The sequence below is a fragment of the Perna viridis genome, chromosome 15, assembly GCF_037379345.1.
Source record: "Perna viridis isolate PV_CMFRI_1.1 ecotype Kerala chromosome 15, ASM3737934v1, whole genome shotgun sequence".
Classification (NCBI taxonomy): Eukaryota; Metazoa; Mollusca; class Bivalvia; order Mytilida; family Mytilidae; genus Perna; species Perna viridis.
The window spans coordinates 23661011-23684563 of NC_142459.1; the positions used below are offsets into that span (position 1 = coordinate 23661011).

The following is a 23553-nucleotide window of genomic DNA, read 5'->3' on the forward strand; positions in this document are numbered from 1 at the left end:
GCGATTGATTGCCTGATTATCGTACGAAGTCCTACGGCATATATTTCATGTACGATTGACTAATCGAACGCACCCTGCTTTGTACTAAACCGACAACCTGAGTCGGATCTTTATTTGCTAGCTCACAGAAGCAACAGCCTAAGTTAGGCATGTTAACCGAGATGGACACATATATCCGGACTCCGAGCCCCGAGCCGACCAGTCGTCATTCTATCCCCTTGAATATAAAAAAAACTAAGTTTCCCCAACAATTTAATCTTGGCGTACGTCGTTCAGATATTCGAAGACCCCCATTTTCCCCACAAAAAATGACACTAGTAAAAACAGTACTAGTATAAAGTGTTTTTTTAATTATATCATGTATATAGTTATTCCTATCACATGTAAAACACATCAATATTGCACTTATTTTTGTGAAACATGTTCTATATTATCTATAAATGAATGAGTATAAGTTTTGTATTAGGGAGCAACCATTTTAATTTCTAGTAGGTGGGGGGGGGGGGGGTGGGGGTCCAACTTAAAGATCAAAATGCGTGTCCTGGAATTTTTCAGTAAAATTTCTGACCTGATTTATTTTTATTTTCTATGTCATGGATTTACCTTCTTTTTCATCCTAAAAATTTTAACTTTACACCAACATCCTGCCTTTTTTTCAAAATTTGATTTTAGCCCCCCCCCCCCACACACACACACACTGGAATGTTTAGTTTTAGTGTTTGTGAGAATCAGACAAAATGGGAAAAATCAGAGGCATGCATGTCAAATCGCCACAAATATGACAATGTAACATCACTCAAGGATGCTTTCTCTGTTAGAAAATACCATTATTTGTTCTCTGCTTCAATGACTGTTCATTTTCATTGCGTTTCAATGAAATTGTAACTCAAAGGTCCAGCATGATATGGAAAATACTGTCTGTTTTCCTTGATGCTGATCGTGCAAATAGTCAAATTAAACTATTAGAATGATGTTTTTTTTTCATACCATGTTTACCCTACTGCCTGATTCTTACAAAGACTGACATTTAAATGTGCCCAGAAATCAACAGAAAGAAAAAGAATATCACTTACAATATGATTGTATCTATAAACTGTCTGACACATATTTTACTCTTACAAAACATTCACTGCAATACTGTAAGTCAAAATATAAAAATATATCTTCGATCAAAAAAATATTTAAGTATAAATATAATACATACTACAAAAACCCGTCACTTCCGGTTATCACTGGCATTTGACCAGTAAACATGTATAATATGAGTAAAAGCACCCTGTACCTTAGACCTTATAAATGGCAACAAGACACCTGTATCAAAATGTACTTGTACACTGTAAAGTTAATACTCTCTAAACCAAGACAAGTGTAAGTTGAATACAATATACATTGTTTGAAGTGGACATACATTTGATGCATGTTAATTCAAACAAGATATCATTGAGATAAAATCCATCTCTGTTGGCCCCACTGTGGTAAAAATCCTGTACATCAGCCTTGCGCAGCACATTCAATTTAACACACAATAATACAGCTGTCACATAAAACAGTCATGCAACAATAATTAGTTTGATGTCAAAGTTCAAGGTCAAAGATCACTAACCGTTGTCATGAGCTGATCACAATTAAAAGCCTAAACCAAAAGACAATGTCAAAAAGTTACAGCCCAGACACAAATCTACCATACAAAAATAATTAATTTGACCTAGAGACAACACATCGTCTTGAGCTGATCTGACCTAATGCACAATATCAAAAGCATACAATAAAAAAAGTTAGTCTGGTAAAGAATTTGTATGCAAAATTATTAATCTGACCTTGAGGTCAAAGATCTCCAACCATCACATGCAACACATCACAATGAACTGATCTACTCTAGTGCTCAATACCAAAAGTATAAGCAAAAAGACAAATGTTTACAGTGCGGATCTACCCTCATGTCAAATATCAAAAATCAAAAATCCTTTAAAGTAACAGTCCGGACACGACTTGTTACAGATGGACGCCCATGGTGATTACTAAAGTGCCAGGCCCTAATTAGTACATAATCGATGAAAAGACTTCGAGCATATCCGAGATAACATCATTTTGGTTTAACTAAGTATGAACGCAGTTTTATTGTTGGTCGACTGTATTTTACCTAAGATTTAGGTACAGCAGAAACAACAGCCACCTGTTGTGGTCGTCTGGACGGGGCTAATGGAGGAGACCCATCACGTGCAAAACTATTATGTTCTGATATATTTCTATCAAATTTAGGTTGTCCTGTTTGTGAATGTGAAGACGATGACAAAGACGGATGAGAAGCAGACGAAGTACTTCCGTCCCTTCGAATGCCATCTTGTAGTGTTGACACATTTCTGTCATCCTGGGCGCCACCTTGCGGGGTTGAGTCACTTAAACTGTTTATCTGCTTCTGCTTTGTTATACTCCCATCCGAAGATCCCGGATGTTGATCTGAGCCACAATGGAAAGAAAGACCATCGTCTTTTTCCATACTACTAATAGAAGATATCGAATCGATTTTTTTCGGTACTGTATTGCTCTGGTTAGATTGTCCGTCATGTGAATCCGAGGTATAAGCATCAATCGGGTCAAGGTATGGATCCATAATTGGTGGCTGAGACCTGGACGAGTTAACACAGTTGTTTCTCGAAGTACCGTGATTTGTTTCCTCGTGAATGTATGCGACATTTCTTGCTTGGTAAAAATTCGGATCAGGAACATTAACTGGTGTTAGATAGTTGTAATTATCCTTCTTTGATTCTGAAACTAAGCAAATAAAGTCATAAAACAAAAGTAGGTTCAGACGACAGGACGATTCGTATAATTATAAATTTGCAACATACAACTGTTGTTAAATATTTGTACAGCATGAGTATAGAGAACGTAGAGAGAGTTGAAGAAAAAACGGTGTGCAAATCTCACTTGGTGATATTCCCGAGTTGCTCATTTACTTTTGTTACTTTGTATGTATGATTTTAGTTACTTTATGTTCTTTGTTGTTTATGTCTGTTTTCCATGTCTGGTCTTTGTCCCTGGATTACATTCTTTTGATTACAGCTATAACCTTGGTTCCCTTGATTACTCTTACAGTATTTTATTGTATTACAGGGTCAATTAATTTATTTGTAACAGATTCCAATCTGCCTTATCAATAAAAGAACCCTAAATCATCCATGTTTATTTTATGGATCCCAACATGGTTTCACAGTTACAAAATAGTTATGCATGATAATTTTGCTTTTTTTTTCGTACAAACACACGCCTGAGGCGCCTCTTAAAAGTACATGATACGCCCTACCAGCCTACGTTTTTATTGGTGTTTAAAAGAAATCCATAACCGCGTAAAAAAAAAACAGAAAGAGGGCTCAACTTCCTTCCATAATGACAATCACTGCATCGAAAATTTATTAGAATCCACGATCAAATCATTTTTTTTTTAGTTACCGTACGACATGTAGGCAGACGAACGGTGGTATAACACGTCCGTTAAAAGACAAATCGAATGTAAAGAAAGATAGAAACACACATACTTGTGTTGCATGTTTCTTTATAGTCTGATAGAAATCTTTCAAGTCAGCACTGATTCAATACATTCAAAAATAGTAGCCATCAAAATAATAGCAAGAATACAAGCTCTGAAACAGCGCCTGACGTTTGAAATTCACTCTAAACGCTGCGCCCAGCCCTCTGAGAAAATGAAAGAATCTTGCTAGGTCGGAAAAATGTGAATGATTTTACGCGACGTAATCCGATTGTCAAACGACCTGAAGATCAGAGAAGCCATCAAAATGATAGCAGGAATATACCATCTTCCATTCTTTTAATTTATATACAAATGTTATCTTTTGTCACGTGACACAATGCGATGTTAATGTTGTGCGCATTATGCATTTCTGTACATCGCATTGAACCCTGAAATACACATAATATACTAATATTTCAAAAAAATGTGCTTTTTAAACCAATCTAATTATTTATCTAAATATGTTTTGCTTTCATTGTGGGCTTACGGGAGTTACACAACACCTAAGGGAAATAACTCATTAAAAAATCAACAAAACGTTTTATTTTGTAAAGGTATCCCCTTCATGCAAAGTAAAGCAAGCCATACAGTGTATAGTATAAAATGTGTCACTCTCCTGGATACATAACTGTCCGGCATCTTGGAAACCGTACAAAAACAAGCAGAGCTTAGACTCTACAGCACTGTCATGTTTGTTCTCAGCTGTCATGTGATAATTGTATCTTGAACGTTATGAACTTATATCGTGCTTTGATTATTGGATTTGGATGAAAAAAAATCTGTAAATTAATTATTTACCTTTCATTCTGCGGTACAATATTACTGCAATAACGACGACAAGTAGGAGGACAACAACCAACACTCCGACGACGGCTCCAAGAGCCGACACGGCAGCACTACCTGATTCTCTGTGAAGGAAAAAAAAGAACTCAAATCAAAAGTTTTTTTAACGTGCAGACTAAAGTTTTAAGAACTGAAAACACAGATGAGGTAGAAGCAATTAACCATTTGGTAACAGGTAACAAACATCTGCGCAAATTAATTGCATCCGCCAATGAGTTTAAATAGTTACATGTACTAGGTAAATAATCGACATTCGATGAGAAAAAAATATTTAAAGATTTGGGAGAAATCGATGGACACATTCGATTATTCAGTATTTATTTTGTTGCATTACAATTATCAAGATATTTTCGGTTTACTTTCCTATAAAACTGAAAGTTTGAGTAATTTTTACATCATGAATCTACATAAAGTATAAGAATTTAATGATAAATGTAAAAAAAAAACAGGTGTCAGTTTCATAAAAAGTCGTAAGTGTAAAATTGATCGTAAGTAATGACGTCATAAACTAAATTAGCATTATGACGTACATGTATCTCTATATGAGAAAAAAATCAAAACATTTACTGCATATTATTACATTTGTATGTACCTTTCACCCGTCGTCGTGACATTCGGTCTTGGTCCCCGACACAAAGTACACTCTCTTACATTAGGGCATACTGATGGTAAATCGATCCCATCGGGCAACACAATGTTCTGTTGGTCCAGTGAAAAACCTTGTCCGTCAATAGAAAACGTTCCAACCTATAAAAAACAATACAAATGAAATACAAAGTCCAGAAAATCATCACGCTACCTTCCGTTACTGGACAATACAAAATGTCTGAAATTTCGGATATAATATTTATGTTTTGCGCGTGAGATGCAAGTTTTTCTTTTTTTTTTTTTTAATCGAAAAACAGTATAATTCTACATGTACATTCAATGTATCGTCGAATTTTCGTGAGGAATTGTTGACTAACCTATTAGCTTAAATATGACCAAATGCACCAATATAGAATTCAGCCGTCCAATACGGCTTTTATCCATCTGCTAATACGTGTATGACATATTGGATTAGTTAGTCAATGAAGTATAATTGCATAAGGTTTTCCAATATTGACTTTTTTAAATATTGGCCGGGTTCTGATCCATGTCGTTTGGAAATTCTTCATTTCAACAAAATGCGAAACGTTCGGAATTTTTGGAACTTTACCAAAAGCAAATTATTTAAAGTTGCAGAAGGTTTGTGGAATGTAAACACACGATGAAACTACACAATTTTCAAGAGGGAGTGTTTGTATGTTTGCATAACGTTACGACACATATTAATGCACATGATTGACCTTTCATCTCACCCGTGACCATTTATGTACTGCATGTAAATTTAATCTATAGACCGTAAGGGTGACATGGAATGTTATAAAAGTCTTCATGACAACGGTGGAACCTGACTACTAGCCAATATTAAAATCACTATATGTACGTATAATGATACCATGACATTGATCTTTCCAATATTGACTGCCCGAATAACTTAAAATATTCGCAGACACCATATGCAAGATTTTAATAGCAATTTATTCAACAAATGTCATTATAAAGGGGGAAAATGTGTTGTACTTTGAAAATTTATCGTTTTAAATCGTAAAGTCAAAAGAAAACATTTACACGATTAAACATGCACATGAACGTCACGTAATTTGATAAAAAATAATATGGACGGAGCGTCAGCGAAGCCCTATACATATGTGAAATGGAAGACCGGCTAAAAATATTCTGACGGAAGTGAAGAAATTTGTCGACACGGAAGTTGACGAATGCGAAAGAGCGGAGGCGCCATTTTGTCTAAAATACGACAATGAGCTCCGTCCATCATAGGCATAGCCTACATGTGAAATCATTTGTAACAGCAGATTTCACGTAAATTCATGTGAATCGCCAATAGACCCTTTGCGTGAATTTAATGTGCACTTTTCACAGGAAATACATGCAATAGTGACTATTTTAATGTGGTGTAAATTACAACTATTTGCATGTGAAGTTTACGTGAAACTCGATTAATATACGAAATTCACGTGAGCAAAATTTGCCTGACGACTGAGTTTGTTCGTCCTATATAAAAGAGTTGATAATACAGACAGTGATACGAGTCATGCTGTCATGTTCCATTGACTGTCTGAGCCTTGCAGAGACTAGTACGTAGAGTATTTTAAACTGAGTGAGTCAACGTTACGGTGAAAAAAAAAAAAAAAAAACCTAGAACATACTAGGCATAAAACATAAAGCAGTCGCCTGCTGATTCTTAAATGTAAATATTGGTAAGAATCAGGCAAAATGGGAAAACATTGAAACATGCACGTCAAAACCCCACCGATCTGATAATTTCATTCAAGAATGCTTTCTCTATTTGAATAGACAATTATTTGATTTCTGTATCACTGGATTTGCTCAGGAATGTTTCAATAGATTGTTAGAAAATTGAGGTTTTTGACAGAGTTATCTGCCCATGACATGTTCATTTACAGTGCATTTCAATATAATAATATTTTAATTAATTGATATTAAAAATCTTGCTTTTTATCTTTGATTCTGATGGTTCAAATAGTCAAGTTACTATCAAAATATTTTTTTCATACCATGTTTCATCCACTGCCTGATTCTTACAGAAACTGACACTTAAATATCCTTCCTATGTACCTGTTTGTAAATTACTTTATTGGCATTGTCTGGATTTCGCTGTAGGTTGTAAATTGTGTAGCCAACAATGCCATCTCCATTGTTGTCAAAAACTCTTACGTTATTTCCGGTCTCATTGTTAATTTTTTGATTGATTATCTTGTTTCTTACAGTTAGGGGGTTGTTCCGGTATGGTTCACATATTTTAGGCGAACTGGAACCACATAGATCTTCGAAAGCTTCACTAGTTCCACCTAAAAGAGCAGTCATTGCTCTCAGTGCAAATGGTGTCCAAATTTCCTGTTCGTAAGTATCATTATTTGCTAGTCTCATATCCGGATGGCAAGCTGTAGTGAAAGTTTTATCGTAACTGAGGGCAATATGACAACTGTATTTCGCTGCGATGTATTCCTGAAGCCAGGGATTATCCGATTTTGTGGATATTGTAATCCCTTGTAAATATTTGGTAAAATCTTTGTTCTCTGGTAACTGTAGTGAAAGGATGATAGAACCTACGAGTTTTTGTTTATCAGTAAATGCATCGGGCCTATATCCCCATTCTTCAGATCCAATGAACATGAATTCCCCATACTCCATATCGCGATTCATAGAAGGTGCAATTAGGTCAATCTGGTGTGCTCTTAAAAACAAAATAACTATTTTAGCAAACGGGCGGCTGCGCAATTTCGGAAGTACTATGTTAAAATTGCTATTTTCGTCTACCTCAATTTCTTGAATAATACAAACTTTTCCTACTTCCGCTTCCTTTTTAATGGCGTCTCTTCCCGCTTCTCCATACGTACCTTTGCTATAGACAATTTGGATGTAGCTGGAACTATAAAACTTATGTTTAATTATGCTGATCATTGCCTTAGCTTGTTTACTATCAGGAGTGGAAACTCTTGTGTAATACGGGTACTTTTCTCTATCACTTAAGTCAGTGGCTGTAGATGCAAAAGCGACTTGCACGTACCCAAAGTCTGAAAATATGCTCGAAGTTGCTACGCTTAAACTACTGGAGTAAGGCCCTGCAAATCCTATTAATTTTTCTCTTAGATTTATAGTCTTCCCATTCCGTACGAACACTCCTTCATGAAAAAGATTCAATAATTTCTGTTTCATTAAAAGAGGTTGATCGCAGCTATTTATGAACATCAACCCAACTGATTTTCCTGGAAATAATTTGTCGTAAGGAACCGTATTTCTGTTGACCAAGCTCACCATGTATTCAAATGCTTGAATCATTTCGTTACCATTCTTATTCCGAATGGTTCCACAAGACACGGGACTGTCGGTACCGGCGTCAAACACGGGAACAATTCCACCGACAATAAGATCGCCATCCTTGAAATAAATCACTTCCGCTTTATCAACAGTTATACATGATCTACATATCCTTCCTTCCTGGCATTGGGCATAATTTATGTCGGGCCAAGTAACTCCGTTTGGGTCCGTGTGATACTCCCGTATGACAGACTTGTCTATTGGCAATGTTGACTCGTAGTAAATACCTAACTGAAAGAACAAGTCATTGCATTGTACATACAGTAAATTGATATATTTATTAATTAAGTTTATACACGGACCTAATATCCTATATTTTAATCAAGCAAAATTCAACAAAAATATTGAAAGAAATAAAAGATCTTAATTCATAGAAAATCATAACCATGTAACAAGTTCGTTTATCTTGAAATTTTTTTTATATATCAAACGTATTGTTAGTCTTCTAGATCTACATGTACATGTATATTAAATTTTTTTTCCAAATACACACCACATACAACGTATGTACGTGTATGCAATGGCGCCAAACATAACTATTTTTATCATGGACGAAATGAATGTTAAAGTTAAACTACAACCAAAGAGAAAGTTTAGAGCGGGTTCAGATTGTTTGCCTTAAGCAATATACATGTATCACTAGCCGTCCGTCGTCTTCGTCGTCGTTAACAATTCTTCAAACATCTTCTCCTCTGAAACTACTGAATAGATTTCAATGAAATTTGTAATGAATGTTCCTTAGAGTATTCTGCACAAAATGACCGTAAGAATTTATGATCAATTAAAAAACGTGGCCGCCGTTACTAAAAATAGAACATATGGGTCTGACAGCAGATTTTTGCATATATCTCCAAAACCGTTAGGTTTAACAAAATTGTGTCGTGAGTAAAAGTATTCAGTATGATTATATCTATCTGTGGTCAAATGTTGGTGAAAATCTGTTGACCCATGCTGGAGTTATTGGCCTTTTTGGGCGTTTTTTTGCTGTTTTTGATGTTATTACTTTCAAAAATCTTCGAAGAAACTACTATACAGAATTCAATAAAGGATTTTTTTAGGGTATCCTGCACAAAATAATTGTTTGGATTTTTGGTTGGTTAAAAACATGGACGTCGTTAGTAAACTAGAGGCTCAAGAGAGCCTGAATCGCTCACCTTGTTAACCATTTGCTTATTTGAAAATGAGGAATGAGACAGGCTAAGTTAAAATCAACAAAATTGTCAAATGCAGGAAATGCTTTTCATAGCATTTTCATGACCTGAACCAGAATTTTGCTAAATGCAACAATTTTTGATTTTTTTTTCAAAAACCTGTCTTATGACCTCTAAGTTCCATTTTTAGTATAGGCAGCCATATCTATTCACGGATTAAAAATCACAACAGTCATTTTGAGCACAATGCACTAAAGAACTATTATGCTTATTTTCATTCAATGATCTTAAATGGTTTAAGAGAATATTTTCAAAGTTGTACATGTGAAAAAAAAACAACAAAAAACTGTTTCAGGGGTCGCAACTCCTACATTAGTCAATGAATGGTTTTGAATATTTCGGCATACGTCCTTCTCATGATGCTTAGCAATTTTACCCAATGACAGAAATGTGGAAAAGGCAACGGTTTTTTGAGTTATTTGCAAAAAAACTGCCATCTGACTCCTATGTTCTATTTTTAGTAATGGCAGCCATGTTTTTACATGAATCAACAATCCCAACGGTCAATTAGTGTGTGATACTCTAAGAAACATAAACGCCAACTTTCATTGAATTCTGAGAAAAAGATTTTCAAAGTTGCACATGCAAAAAATGCAAAAAAAACTGTTTCAGGGACTGTAACTCCTACATCAGTTGACCAATCGTTTTGAAATTTTGGCATAGGTCCATCTCATGATGCTGAACAATTTTACCCATGCCAGAAATTTGCTAAAGGCAACGGTTTTGCAAAAAAACTGCAATCTGACCCCAATGTTCTATTTTTAGTAACAGCGGCCATGTTTTTTTATGGATAAAAAATTACAAAGTTTACTTTGTGCAGAACACCCTAAGGACCAATCATGCCAGGTTAATAACCTGTCAGTCCAGTAGCTTCAGAGGAGAAGATTTTTTTTAAATTTCTCCACGACGACAACGGACGCCAAGTGATGGCGTAAGCTCACTTGGCCTTTGGCAAGTTGAGCTAAAAAAGGACATAGGGACCGGACAGTAGTTTTGTGCATATATATCCCAAAAACCTTTCTGTTCAGCTAATATCTTTCAATAGTTGAAATGATCCTTATTATAAGGCCTACAAAAGTATCCAAGGGATCAAACTTGTTAGGACTCCATGTAAGAGTCAATGCCTTTGAGAGGAGAAAAATGACAGTTTTTTTTTTAGTTTTCAGCTGTCTTGAAAACTATGATTGATAGAATGACACTTTCAATTGCTGAAACGATCCTTATTATGAGGCTTACAAAAGCCTCCAAGAATCAAAGTTGTCAGACGACTCTATGTTAGAGTTGTTGCCTTTGAAAGGCAAAACATTGTTTTTCGCAGTTTTCACCCAATATCTTGAAAACTATAATAGAATGAATGAAACTTTCAGTTGATGAAATGATCCTTATGATACGTTCTACCAAAGTCTACATGGAGTCAGAATGGACAGACAACTCCTTGTCAGTTATTGCCCTTTAACCAGATGAGCGATTCAGGTTCCTGGGAGCCTCTTGTTTGAATTTTCTACGTACATGTATACCATTTTCAGTTATAATAATGTTAATTTCTGTCACAATGGCACACATATATTATACATAACCGTGATGGGTTTACGGCTACTTATACATGTACTATTAATATATACTGTCAGTACCCACTATGTAGAGTAAACCGACATAGAGGTGTGTTTGCAGGTTTTATACAGAAGCTCACCTCCTCAAAGCAAAACTTTGAATTATCGCTGATACATTTTCTATATTGATGGACTTCGTATTCAGGAAAACCTTCCCAATGTTGTACCTCATTATATCCTTTAAATGTGACAGAAATGTTTGCAAACTCTGCGGGAGAAAACGGAAAGTCTTGTTTAAAGTTGATAGGTGACCGATCATTTCTAAATCTCGTCAGAATTGAACCTCTGTCTTCATGTATTGCGTTCTTTAAAGAGGAGCAAATTCCTGAAATTCCCCCTGAACATAAGCGGCTGTGAATGTCATTTAAAGATTTTGCTACAACATAAGCGGCTTTCATAGCATAACTCGTCCAGCTTGACTTTTCACCAACAGCTGTAAGCTGAGATTGACCAAGATTAATACACCCGGGAGTTTCTGGGTCATTTGATGGCAGACAACCCCCAGAATAATGACTGTAAACATTCCGTAACCAAGGATTACTATGAGACTCTTCGACAACTGCCGAAACATTTTTAAACATATTTTTCCAGTATGTTTCAAATTCGTTAACATAAAGACGTGGGGGGTTGACAGCATACACTCCTTTAGCGGCAGAATATAAAACTCCATTACTTGTTTTAAAGAAAATATCTGAGAGCCCAACCGCTTCGGACAGAATGAACGACAAGGGATCGGTAATAACGTTTTTTAAACTGGTCGCAGCAGACATAATTGAGTTAACATGTGAATCACTAGCAAAAACTACAACGCCATGAATCGGACTTTCAGTGTTCGTTATAATATCTCTTAGAGTTTGCTGAAGATTTGACAAATTGAGAGGTCCGGCAAGGAGAGAGACGTTTTTAGCAATGCAGATGGAGTTAGCGGCCGCTTGTGTCGCCAAACCGTCTTTTCCCTCTATGCCGTATATATCATTGTCATAGATAATAGCTATGTAGTTCCATTGTAGCTCTTTCATAAGGGCAACCATCACCTGATAAAATAGAAATACATTGTTCATAAACAATATGTCATCTAATTATTTTTAAAAATCGAGCGATTGGTAGTATAGCCTGTTATGTGAAAATTTGATCAGAGAGGACTGCATGCAACTTCCCCCATTTAAGCTCGCAATATAGATTTTAGAAAAAAAAATATCAATAATGAGACTTAAAAGAAAGCTAAAAAGCTGTAAGCAGAATGTACACAAAATAATGACCCATGTAGTTACATATTATCCTCCGCAGACAACTTCATAATTTTCTACATATCCCTCCAGTCGCCTATAGGCTCTGCTTTACAGGATGGGTAAATTTTCATTAGTCATGGACATTACTCGTTAAAATCTGCAAAGTTCATTGCTGTGTACATTACCTATTGGCATAAAGAGGCGCCATTAATTACTAGATATGGCAGAGTGTAAAGGTGTTTAAATATCTAGTACATGCCTATCCTTTAAACAGGAGAATGGCAGTTAAAGTATGCTTGAAATACAAGAGGAGGGCATCAGCTGGTATTCAAAAGGGAAAGTGATCAGAAATTAAGGCATACCTCATTTTGGACAGCATCACTCGGAACAACATTTGACTTTACGCTTACCTTACTTTGGACAGCATCACTAGGAACAACTCTGACAAAATTATTGTATATGTTGGAATCACTGAGTGACGCAGCAGTTGTAGAGAATCCGACCTGTAACACTTTATCTTCTGACCTTTGTGTACTAAGCATGTAAGAAACCATCCGAGCCTCACTGCTGTACTCCGGGCCAATGAGACCTACATTAGAAAATAAGAGAATATGATAGTAAAACCAAACAACATAGACGAAAGTAAAAAAAAAACAAAAAACAAAGACAATAACAAGCAGAAAAAAGCTAACTACCTTCTAAAGAATAAAAATAAACATCAGTACAGCAGTACTTTGAAACACTACACACTAAGTTTTAGCATAATACTCTGGTAAACTTAGAGTGGTTTAGACCTTAGTTTGCTCATTAAGAAATACTTCGACTTAGTTAGAAGTATTTTGATTTACTACACGTGTTCTATATTTTAGTTGACTCGGTAACCAAGTTCTGTTTTACTGAACTACAACTAGTCTTCATCTTTATTGACTCAATGTAAGAATATTATATTTTAATAACTTAGACCTGGTATATATCTCAATTGACTCAGTACCACAGTACTAACGTCGTATCTTCGGGCGTTTGACTCGGAATCACAATACAATGTTCTAGTTACTTTGTTTTAACACTAGTAACCTATAAATGACATATATCTTGAGGAGGTAGACCTAGGGTAAGGAACATAACTTTTGAAATCAGTGATATGTTTGTATCATATTCAATTCAATAACATAGTGCCCTGATTTACCAATTTACAAGTTGTACAAATGTATGTGTCCTAATCGACTCGGTAACATAGTACCTTGATTTACTAAACAAATTTACAGGTTGTATGGGTCCTAATTGATTCGGTAACACAGTACTTTGATTTACTAACCTACAAGTGGTATGGATGATAGATTCGTCCTCTCCTCTCGTATCCTTAGTAACATATCAACCGTATGGTCTATTGCACGAGATGTAGTTCCGCAGGTTGGCCAGACATCTAAACCTGGAATAGAAATTCTTAAATTTTATCGATATGATATGTCCAATGTAAGCCCTCTCATTTAACTAATCTAGTCGCATCTCATCACACTCGTTAAGTTTTTTTTTCTAAGTTGTAATATCCTGTTTTGTCAGTCAGTACAAGAATCTAACTTTGTATTTGGTTTATGATTAAAAATGACACGGAAGTACACGTCTTATTTTGTTTGGCTTTTCTCTTCCATACTTAACCTTTTAAAGCTTATTTCGCCCTTTCTTCATCTGTTTATATCACTAATTTTCAAAATAAATATATTTCGGTATGCGCATGCTCATAAGATTATTGTGTATTTCTATAACGGGGTAGGACTTCATAGTAAGATGTACTTGTGTCTTATCCCTTTTGTACGTTATTCGTTATATGTTAAAACTAATTAAAAAGGAAAATATTGTAACGTTTATATCCAATTCATGTTATGGGAAAGGAATTAATAAATATCAATAAACTTCATTTTGTCCACAGTAAAAAAAAATTGAGCATTAGTTTTTTCATAGAAATTCATATTTATTATACATTTGAGACCGAATAATTTGAGTTAAAGAATTTGAACTTAAGTTTACTTATTAATTGCAATTTGAATATCTCACAAATTTTGGGAAAACAAATACAGTTACATTGTTCTGAGTATAGAAATATGACTTTCTTGTTCCGACGCTGTCGGTATACAGTTCCGAGTTAGCTATGACATCACATGACATCCATTTTGCTTAACCATGGCCATCTAACCGATGCAGCTTACAACCTCGCATTTCATTGGACAAATGTGATAGCAATCGTGATAAGGCATGCAAAATTCTATATTGGGTATAAGTTGTAAGTTAACTCTTTGTTAGAGTTATTGCCCTTGAAAGGCGAAAAATGACTTCTTGAGTTTTCGGCGACTATCTTAAAAACTATAATAGATAGAAACATACGTTAAAATGATGAAATGATATCCATGATAAGGCCTACAAAAGCATCTTGGGTTAAAGTTATTGGACGACTCAATGTTAGAGTTAAAACTCTTGAAGAGCGAAAATAGAATCAAGTGAGAGATTCAAGCTCCTGTGTACCTCTTGTTTCTATCATACAAATATCTTAACTTTCACAGTTTAAATAATAGTTAAATAAATACACACTCTTTTAAGAAAACATTATTAAATCATTAGTCATTTTGTAATTTTAAGTGTTCATATTACATCATATATCAAAAATATTGTGTTAAAATTTCATTTGGTATTTTTTTTAAATCGTCATGGTAACCATTTTTTATAAGTAGATTATTTTAAATTGGAGAAGTATTCCTGTAGTATTTTATTTATTTAAAAGAGTAAACCGTATTTTGAAATGAACTACTTTTCGATGTCTGCGTTCTTCCGTAAATCGTACTTCAAAAACGTCAAATTTTCATTTTTTTTTCACAGAAAAAGTCCTTTCCCCCCTTATTTCAGAGTATGTCACACTCTCAATTTTGTTTATCATACAAAAAGCAAATGCCTCGCTAGCTTTTACAATAACTTGGGTCACTAAATGAATCAACTTAGATGTTATAAGTACAGAAGTCTACATCTGGTCAAGTTACCACTGAGTTTCAGCGAAAAAAAATCATGGGCTTATGGGCTTATATACCAAAATTGGTGAAAATCTGACACCTATGATTTCCCAGCCTTTATTGATTTCTTTGATGCTTACCGAGAACTACTCTGAAAACGTCGTTTCTAGGGACGTGGTGAACGGCCCTATAGTTTTAGAGGTTTTAGCCCTTCCTGTTTTGAAAATAGGGCACTAAAGGGGGAAACGAAGAGGTATAATCAAACAAATTGATAGGAAAAGTTTATTTTTGTTTCAAATTTTATTATTCGAATGTCAGTATGTTCCTTTTGAAATTTTGTTTTACAATATTTCTGCAGTCGTGAGAGTAGACTTATTCTTGACCGTTTTGGAGTCAAAAGTGTATGAAATTGGACCACGCCCCCAAAAATCATTTTTATTATTTAATTTCGAATCATTTTTTATTGGATTCCTTGTGAAACTTCAATAAGATTTCATATTACTCTTACGATTTTCGCAGTTATAGGGGACCAAAGGGGATCACGACCCTACCAAAAATCAATTTTTATTTGCGGTCCGATTTCGAAAAAAATAATTCATTGCATGGACTCCATATAAAAATCCCGGTCTGAGTTTTCTTATTAGATTAACATCTGTAATGCGTTTTTAGTTACATGAATCGTACATTGTAGTTGCATAGGCAAAAGTTTTTGATAAGCAAACATAAAACAGAACTTGTTACACTTATAAACTTCAAATTTGTAATGTAGTGTCTAAACCAGTTGTTGTGTTCTGCTTCATATTGAACTATAAGTCCCTATGCTTAAGTGTGTCAAAACTAATACTGTGTCCACACCCCCCTCAAGTGAACAGAGTTCAATATGTTGCGGTCGTATCACGCTGCGCTCCGCCAAGCTCTTTATTTATCTTAGTAATAGTAACCACATGTATTTAAATAATCTACATGGTCTTACCGATGTTAACACCAGGTATATAGTTGGCTTCGTTTAACTTTCTAAAAATCCACTTCACAGCTTCTAAACCTTTTACTGATAATGGAGCTATCCTATCACAGTTTCCGTTTACCTCATTTTCGAGTTGAATTTGAAATAGTCCTCCAACTGTAACGTCACCACTTAAAATACTTTTACTGTAGTATCCAGAACAAAACAATGTCATGGAGATGAATATCTCTCTTAAACTCATTCTAAAAAAACACAAAACAAAATAAAAAAGGCACCATGGAATATTAAGTGATACCCCGCCACGTAGCGACGAAAAAAAAGGGGATAACAAAGCGCTTAGAAAATTTGGATAACTAAATCTTGTAGTTTGCTGGTTTCATCTCGTCAGTTCGAGTATAAAAACGATGTTTATGTTACATGTACAAGTAATTGTGTATATATAAAAATTAATTAAAGTGAACCTTCAAACTTTGGGGAGTTGCTGTGCATTTTTAGGCTATCTTGTAGTCATTTGCCAAAATTTTGCCAAAAAAAAAAGGCAATATCAAAAGGGGGTTTCGGCCAGCGAACCCGCCTCTAGTTTGAACAAATTAAGAGGGTGTACAAGAAAGACCTAGGCAGCGGGTGGCAAATTCCAAATTTTGTTTAAACAATGTTCGTCCATTAGAGACTCATGTTTTCTCAAAATAAAAAGTAAATGTTAGTTTGTAATTTACTGCATCGATAAGAATGTAATGAATTCCATAAAAAGCACCAGAAACTTTGAAATAAAGTGAAATAACTCGTTGAACTTTTCATAATTTAGTTGATTTGAACATATATCCTGAGCCATCTACTTTTGATAAAGAAAATACTTGTTCTCTCTATTATCATACATGGGACAACATAACAAAAAACCATAATAATAAAAAATAAATAAATAAATAGTTAAAAGATAAAACATAATGGGATACAATTTACCCTGTGCCACTCATATCATGATATCTGTATGGTTTCTACATAGAAAGTCAACAAAACGACAGAAATAGAAGAAATTTGAGCAGTTACTTTTAGTTAAACAGTAGAAAAAAATATACACAAGAGTAACAAGATCTACAAGTAACAAAATCAGGGATATTAAATATTTTAAGCATCACAGCAGGTCATAGGTTATCGGAACTACTCCATAGCGTTACAAAAAAAAAATGGAAATCCGCCCTCTTTCTGCTTTAAAATAAAGCAGAAAGAGTCAACTATAGTTATTGCTGAAAAGAAATCACCGACATTTTCCTACAATGTCTAACTACAGATGTAACCATTTCATGCTTTGAACTATTTATGTTGCTAAGTTATGGATTGTCGGTATTTTGATTTGCGTTTGTATTACGTTTACCAGTAACTAAGATTTTCTAAGACGAATCATGGGGAATTCAAGAGTCGTACATTTGATACCAACTTTCAGTGTTGTTACATAGAAAACTTGATTTTACTTGTAAGATACATCATTTGTAAGCACTGTCTAGTTTTCATTACAGCTGCCTCCGATGGATCTTCAGAATATCTTTGCCCAATAAAATATTAAAAAATGACAGTCCATCTGTATAATACAACAAATCAAACAAGAAGCTTCCGATGGCTGGGTCGTGTTTTAGAATGGAAAGCTCGAGTATTAGTACTATTACCAAAAACAGCAAAGATGATGACTTATGACCTAAAACAACTTGGCGAAGGACAGTAGAACACGAACTCAAAGAACTTCAGATGACATGGGATTGGGCAGTGCCAAAGGTAAAGAGACGAACTTGAGTTCACCTTATGTTCCAACCGGAGCGAAGAGGATAGGTAAGTAGGTATTCAGAAGCATTTTGATAGAACTTCACATTAATCAAAGGAGCTTGATCCGAATCCTTTTCACAAAAAAATCGTATGAGTAAAATTAGTCGTAAGTTATGACGTCACAATACTTTTATTTACTATGACGTCATAACTTACGACTAATTTTACACTTACGATTTTTTGTGAAAAGGACCACTGATGAAACTCCATAAGCTCATTGCTTCACTTTTAGCGGTGACTTCCTTGCACACATCACAGGGACTTGCTCCCATTATCAAATATGCAGCCCGACTAGTATATTAAAAAAAAACACTTGCTGCATATTTGAAAAGATCGAAGATTTAAAATCCATGCTCCATTAGCTAAGTTGTGCTCTTTTGGCTCAGTTGACAGGGCGGCGGCTTCCAGTACAGACCCAGATGTCTAGGGTTTGATCTCGCCTGGACTAATGTGAATTTTGTGGAGCGCATCATGCTTTATTATTACACATGAAAATGATCAGTGATTTAAAACACTAAACGGAAGACATTTTAAAATTCAGACCATGTTCTAAAAGTTTTAGTGACTAACAAACTGTTTGTGAAGATTTGAATTACATAAATACAGTCATGTACATATATTTTAAAGTTCTTTACCGTTGCAAACATTTTAAGGTAAACTGTGAATTCAAGCATGTAGAATTCCGTGCAGTTTTACACCTATTTATTATTCTTGGTGATATGTATGTATGATTTTTATGGTCGAATAGGACCAAATTAACAGTTGATGAACTTAATCATTTTAGGTGTTCCCGGAAGTTCGGTTACTGTGACGTGCGGTATACAATTACATCAATTTGAGTATTCGTCATCTTCAAAAACAATAATGGCTATCAAATATTGATGATCCCTGAACTGTAATTTTTACGAGTTAAGGGGACGAGATAAGAAAGAATCGACGCAGAATGTTGGCTGAAAAGTTGTTATATTCGTGGATCTTATTCCTGAATAAATTATGGTTCTGCATTTCTTTTGTTCGCGATTTACATAAGCTGCTCGCTGCTTACTGAGTTCCACACTCAATAATTTTCTTGACTGGCTTCGCGCGGTGTGTAGAATGTTAATATTTACGGTCCCCTGTCTGATATCACGGATACACCCAAAAAATCCCTTCTTTTCTCAGGGGACGTTAAACCCCAACAATCAATCAATCAATCTTTTCTCATGGATATCGTTTGTATTGTCATTATACCTCTTGTAAGAGTTATGAATGAATTTTGTAGATTCTACAATGAAAAGATATTATTCGAGAAATTGACACCATAATATATACCATTTAAAATCTTGAACTTGTATACACATGTACAGTATTTTTACTAAAATGCATTTAATTGAAAATCTTTTGTGTCATAATAACACAGAATAAATCATACACCATTTCTTTGCAATGGTTCTAATAATAAAGCTTGTTAAATGATTGTCAATTCAATTCTTTATTAACTTTAAACTTTACTGTTTATCAGTATAAGGTGAACAAAAAAATAAACAATGACATATAGACGTCAGAAATTATTGTTACAATATTATATAGATGCGTTTCTTATTGTAAATGCATGACATAAATATTTGCCTAAATTGCATAACTCTTTTGTGTTTTCAACAGCTAGTAGTTGAACAAGTTTCAAGGCGGAAGGCCTAGACCAATAATACTTTTTTTATAAATCTTTTACGTAAATCAATATAACAATTACATTTTTATTTTTCAAATAAAATTGAAGTTCAACATTAGAAACTACGTATTTATAAATTCTACCTTTTGACCTCTTCGCCTATCTACTTAGTACTAATTAGGATCGACTTGTACATGATTTGTAGTTTCATGCCTGTGCACCACAAAAGTTTAAATTATTTTAGTCTGAGAATATTTTTTTTCCAGTGAAAGTCTTTGGAATTGATGACGTCACAAATAGCAATGGGACCAGATGCTTGTATGTATACGGAAGAGACTCTCTCTTTAAAAAAAATACGACTACATTGTATGTATAAACTATTTTTTTTTCAAATTCGTATTTCCAACCTAACTAAGGTCTGGGGTCTAAGTCGATCTTTTTCTGTGTGAATGTATGAATCAGTGTTCCTTCACAAGTATGTGAAAGACAAGATCATTTAATTTCACATATCGATATATTAACGATGGTATCTCAATTAACAATCCTAAATTTGGAAGAGTAATCAAGGAAACCAAGGTTATAGCGGAAATCAAAGAGTAATCAAGGGAACCAAGATTATAGCGGTAATCAAAGAGTAATCAAGGAAACCAAGGCTATGGCGGTAACCAAAAGAATGCAATCCACGGACAAAGACCAGACATAGAAAACAGACATACACAACAAAGAACACATAACTAAAATCATACATACAAAGTAACAAAAGCAAATGAGCAACTCGTACTCCACTAAAAAACGGGAGCATGGACCAGGTGCACCGGTAGGGTAAGCGTCCTCTCCTTTTCTAGAAACACCCGCCGAATTGCTCATAAAAAGTCAAGTCCGGGGTAGACAAAAGAGGAAAGGAAAACTATGACACGTTGAACAAATCAGTTTTGGGAATGGCTTCTGTTCATTTATCCACAAGAACTGTAAGTTACACTATTCACCGACACAGTTTCCTCTGCGTTGTATTTAGACCTTCACCTCGAATTCGACGACCGACAGTAGTCATTACAGTACAAAAAACAAAAACAATGAGAATATTCAGAATTTCTCTTTCATATGCACTAATACATGTATACTATAGTGCCATGTTCCCCTGCATATGCTCTTTACTAGTATATTTCTCACTTGTTAATGTATGCAAGAGCAAGAAGCCACTATTCTGACTTATTAATGTACCAGACATGTAGTTGCCTTAGAGACAGGCTTTTGGAAAATACAGAATCATTTATCAGCAAGCGTGGTAACTCAGTCACGGCGTGAAGGAAGTATATAATTACCCCCTCCCTCACCGTGTTTCTTAAAATTATTTAGGCAAAACTTTAAATATAAATTTACTCCCTCCCTTTTCCAAGAAAACTGTATGCACTTAATGCAATATACAGCTCTTGTCAAATTTCTACGTTTTATCTGGGCGAATCGTTAGTTGGTCACGATAAAAAAATGCAAAAATGGTTCAAAAGCATGAACTTATATATTATGTAAATACATTAATATTACAAAACAAAACGCGTTTAACATGCAAATCCGTTCGTGTAAGTTGTCATTTATAAAGGGTGTACATGGTAAATTTCCTCTATCATGTAAAAAAAAGGACATGCCGTTGGTATAATGCCAAAAGATACAAATGTATATTTTTGTAGAAACTCAACATCAATAAAGAAATTTACAAATGAAAGGCAATAATCAATCATTTAAGTGATACCCCGCTATGTAAAACCAAACTCAAGCTAGTGAACAATAAGGCAGCGAATAAGCTTGATCAAACTAACGAGCAATAACGCAGCAACACTTCTAATCCGGTTGATGAAAAAAGGGGACGACAGAATGTGGCGGGTATAAAAACTGGATCACGAGTCTGGTTTCTATCATCGTGTATGACGTGAGCTTTTATTTTCCTGCTGTAACATCACCATCCATCTACATATAGTATTATGATAAGTACCTTAGTCTCTATCTTCATTTATCCATATGTGCATCCACTCACCCACTCCAAAGGTGAGTCGAAAAGTAAATGTAATGTTAAAGTAGTACACATGTATTCAATTAATGTTTGTGTGGAAGGAAATGCATGACATGCAAGACAGAGAGTTGGTTTTTAAGTTTTTTGTACTTCTTATTAGATTGTATCCTGTATCCTGCACAGAGCTGTGAATTTAAAGTGAATCAATATCAATGTACACAGACGAATGGCGAAATACAATAAAGGGGGCAACAAGGAGTAGGAATCAACAACACTCATATCGGCCAATCTCCAATAGTGACATTTTTACTAAATTTACGAAATCAGGAGCACATTCAGAAATTTAAGAAAGGGAAGGGGTAGGGTCATATCTAGAAATTTAATTTAAATTGTGGAAGTCCTCCCTACCCTGAACCCTTCCTCGGGAAAACTGAAGACAATCCGATAGAAAACACATATCAAACAAGGTATCCACATTGGCGTATCCACAAATGTCAAATTTGAAGATGGATTTGACTGAAATTAATGTTTTGTAATTTCGTTAATGTTATGAAAGTAAATTCAATGTTGTTTTCGTGTTGTTCGACCTCTTTCTGTTGCCGTATTTAGAATAGGACGATATGAGGATTCTAATTTTAATATATTTAGTGGTTATGTCATTTTGATTCAAGTATGGAAACGGTAGATCGATCCCCGAGACGGAACAAATATAACATATTTTGAAACAAGTTGAGAACAAGTTTGATCAGTTTCAAATACTGACACGTAATACATATATCAGTTTAAAATCGTAGAAACTGAAATATAAGCTATTTTGGTAAATGTCTATATTAATATCTATATTACCGTTGTACACACTACAAAATTTATACACATACATATACAATTGTCTTACCTCAAAGGTGTAATAAATAAGTACACAACACACGTATATTTTGCGTTTTAACATTAGGTATTTAACAAGGTGGTTGGTTAAGTTTCCGTCATGGATGATCTGAGCTAAAAGTAAATGATAAAGTACAAAGCGATATAAACATTTAATCAGCCATTGGTATAAAGGGCGGTTATTTTATAGTGCTGCGGACGGCTAAGGATTTTTCGACTTTTATAATGGGCCTAGAGGGTATACGGCTATATCATATGCCAATGGAAAGATAAATCAATGTAGTTTTTTAATACCATTGAAAAGTAACTGAAAAGTGGTAAAGTTTTCTGTTATTTTGCATTAATTAGAGAAGGGGTTAAAGATCAATCGACCCCAAAACACTTTGATACGCGATTCATTGCAGCTATCGGAAAACAAGAAACATGTAAAGATCACATTTATAGAATTTCAAAAATGTAAAAAAAAAGAACTTTTTCCGACAAAAGTTGACTATTTAATCACAGAACAAAAATGCCCCTAAAATTGGTTGCATTTTAGTGCATTTTCAATGATTAACAGATAAGATACCGCAGAATATTACAATGTGTACCTATGTATTATTTACTGAATAACAAATAAAGTAAACACAACGTTCTCGATTCGATCTGCAACATGAGCTTTGCAAAATGAGTTCGAAATTCCAAATTTTCACATATGTAAACTATTAATTGTACTAAAGGCTCCTGCGTATGGAGTGTTCATATCACAACTCATACGTTATGCCAGAGCTTGCCGAAACTACGCAGACTTTTCGTATCGCGCTAGAACTCTAACAAATAGGCTTCTGGAACAGGGTTATGTTGCTACAAGATTGAAGTCATCACTACAGAAAT

At 34.7% G+C, this 23553-nt stretch overlaps 1 protein-coding gene across 2 annotated transcripts; it reads right to left on the reverse strand.

Annotated features, from left to right (window-relative positions):
- Nucleotides 1–322: 322 nt before the first annotated feature.
- Nucleotides 323–22799, reverse strand: LOC148597537 (uncharacterized). Of its 2 annotated transcripts, none has more exons than XM_088564338.1 (9): nt 22691–22799; nt 16337–16569; nt 13683–13796; nt 12778–12956; nt 11219–12172; nt 7055–8548; nt 4965–5119; nt 4328–4437; nt 323–2772 (listed from the first exon to the last, which is right to left on the reverse strand). In XM_088564338.1, exons 2-9 carry the CDS (start codon nt 16566–16568, stop codon nt 2141–2143), a joined length of 3870 nt encoding a protein of 1289 aa, XP_088420464.1. In that variant the 5' UTR covers nt 16569; nt 22691–22799; the 3' UTR covers nt 323–2140. The 2 variants fall into 2 exon arrangements, with proteins under 2 accessions (XP_088420464.1, XP_088420465.1); XM_088564339.1 differs by lacking the exon at nt 22691–22799 and adding an exon at nt 21778–21962.
- Nucleotides 22800–23553: the final 754 nt, after the last annotated feature.

Excerpts from the sequence above, each read along its gene's own strand:
- LOC148597537 (XM_088564338.1), bottom strand. The coding sequence starts at position 16,568 with ATGAGTTTAAGAGAGATATTCATCTCCATGACATTGTTTTGTTCTGGA. Across the intron at positions 13,797-16,336 it reads TATACCTGGTGTTAACATCG|GTTTAGATGTCTGGCCAACC; the intron begins GTAAGACCATGT and ends TTTCTATTCCAG. Across the intron at positions 5,120-7,054 it reads ATAAAGTAATTTACAAACAG|GTTGGAACGTTTTCTATTGA; the intron begins GTACATAGGAAG and ends TGTTTTTTATAG.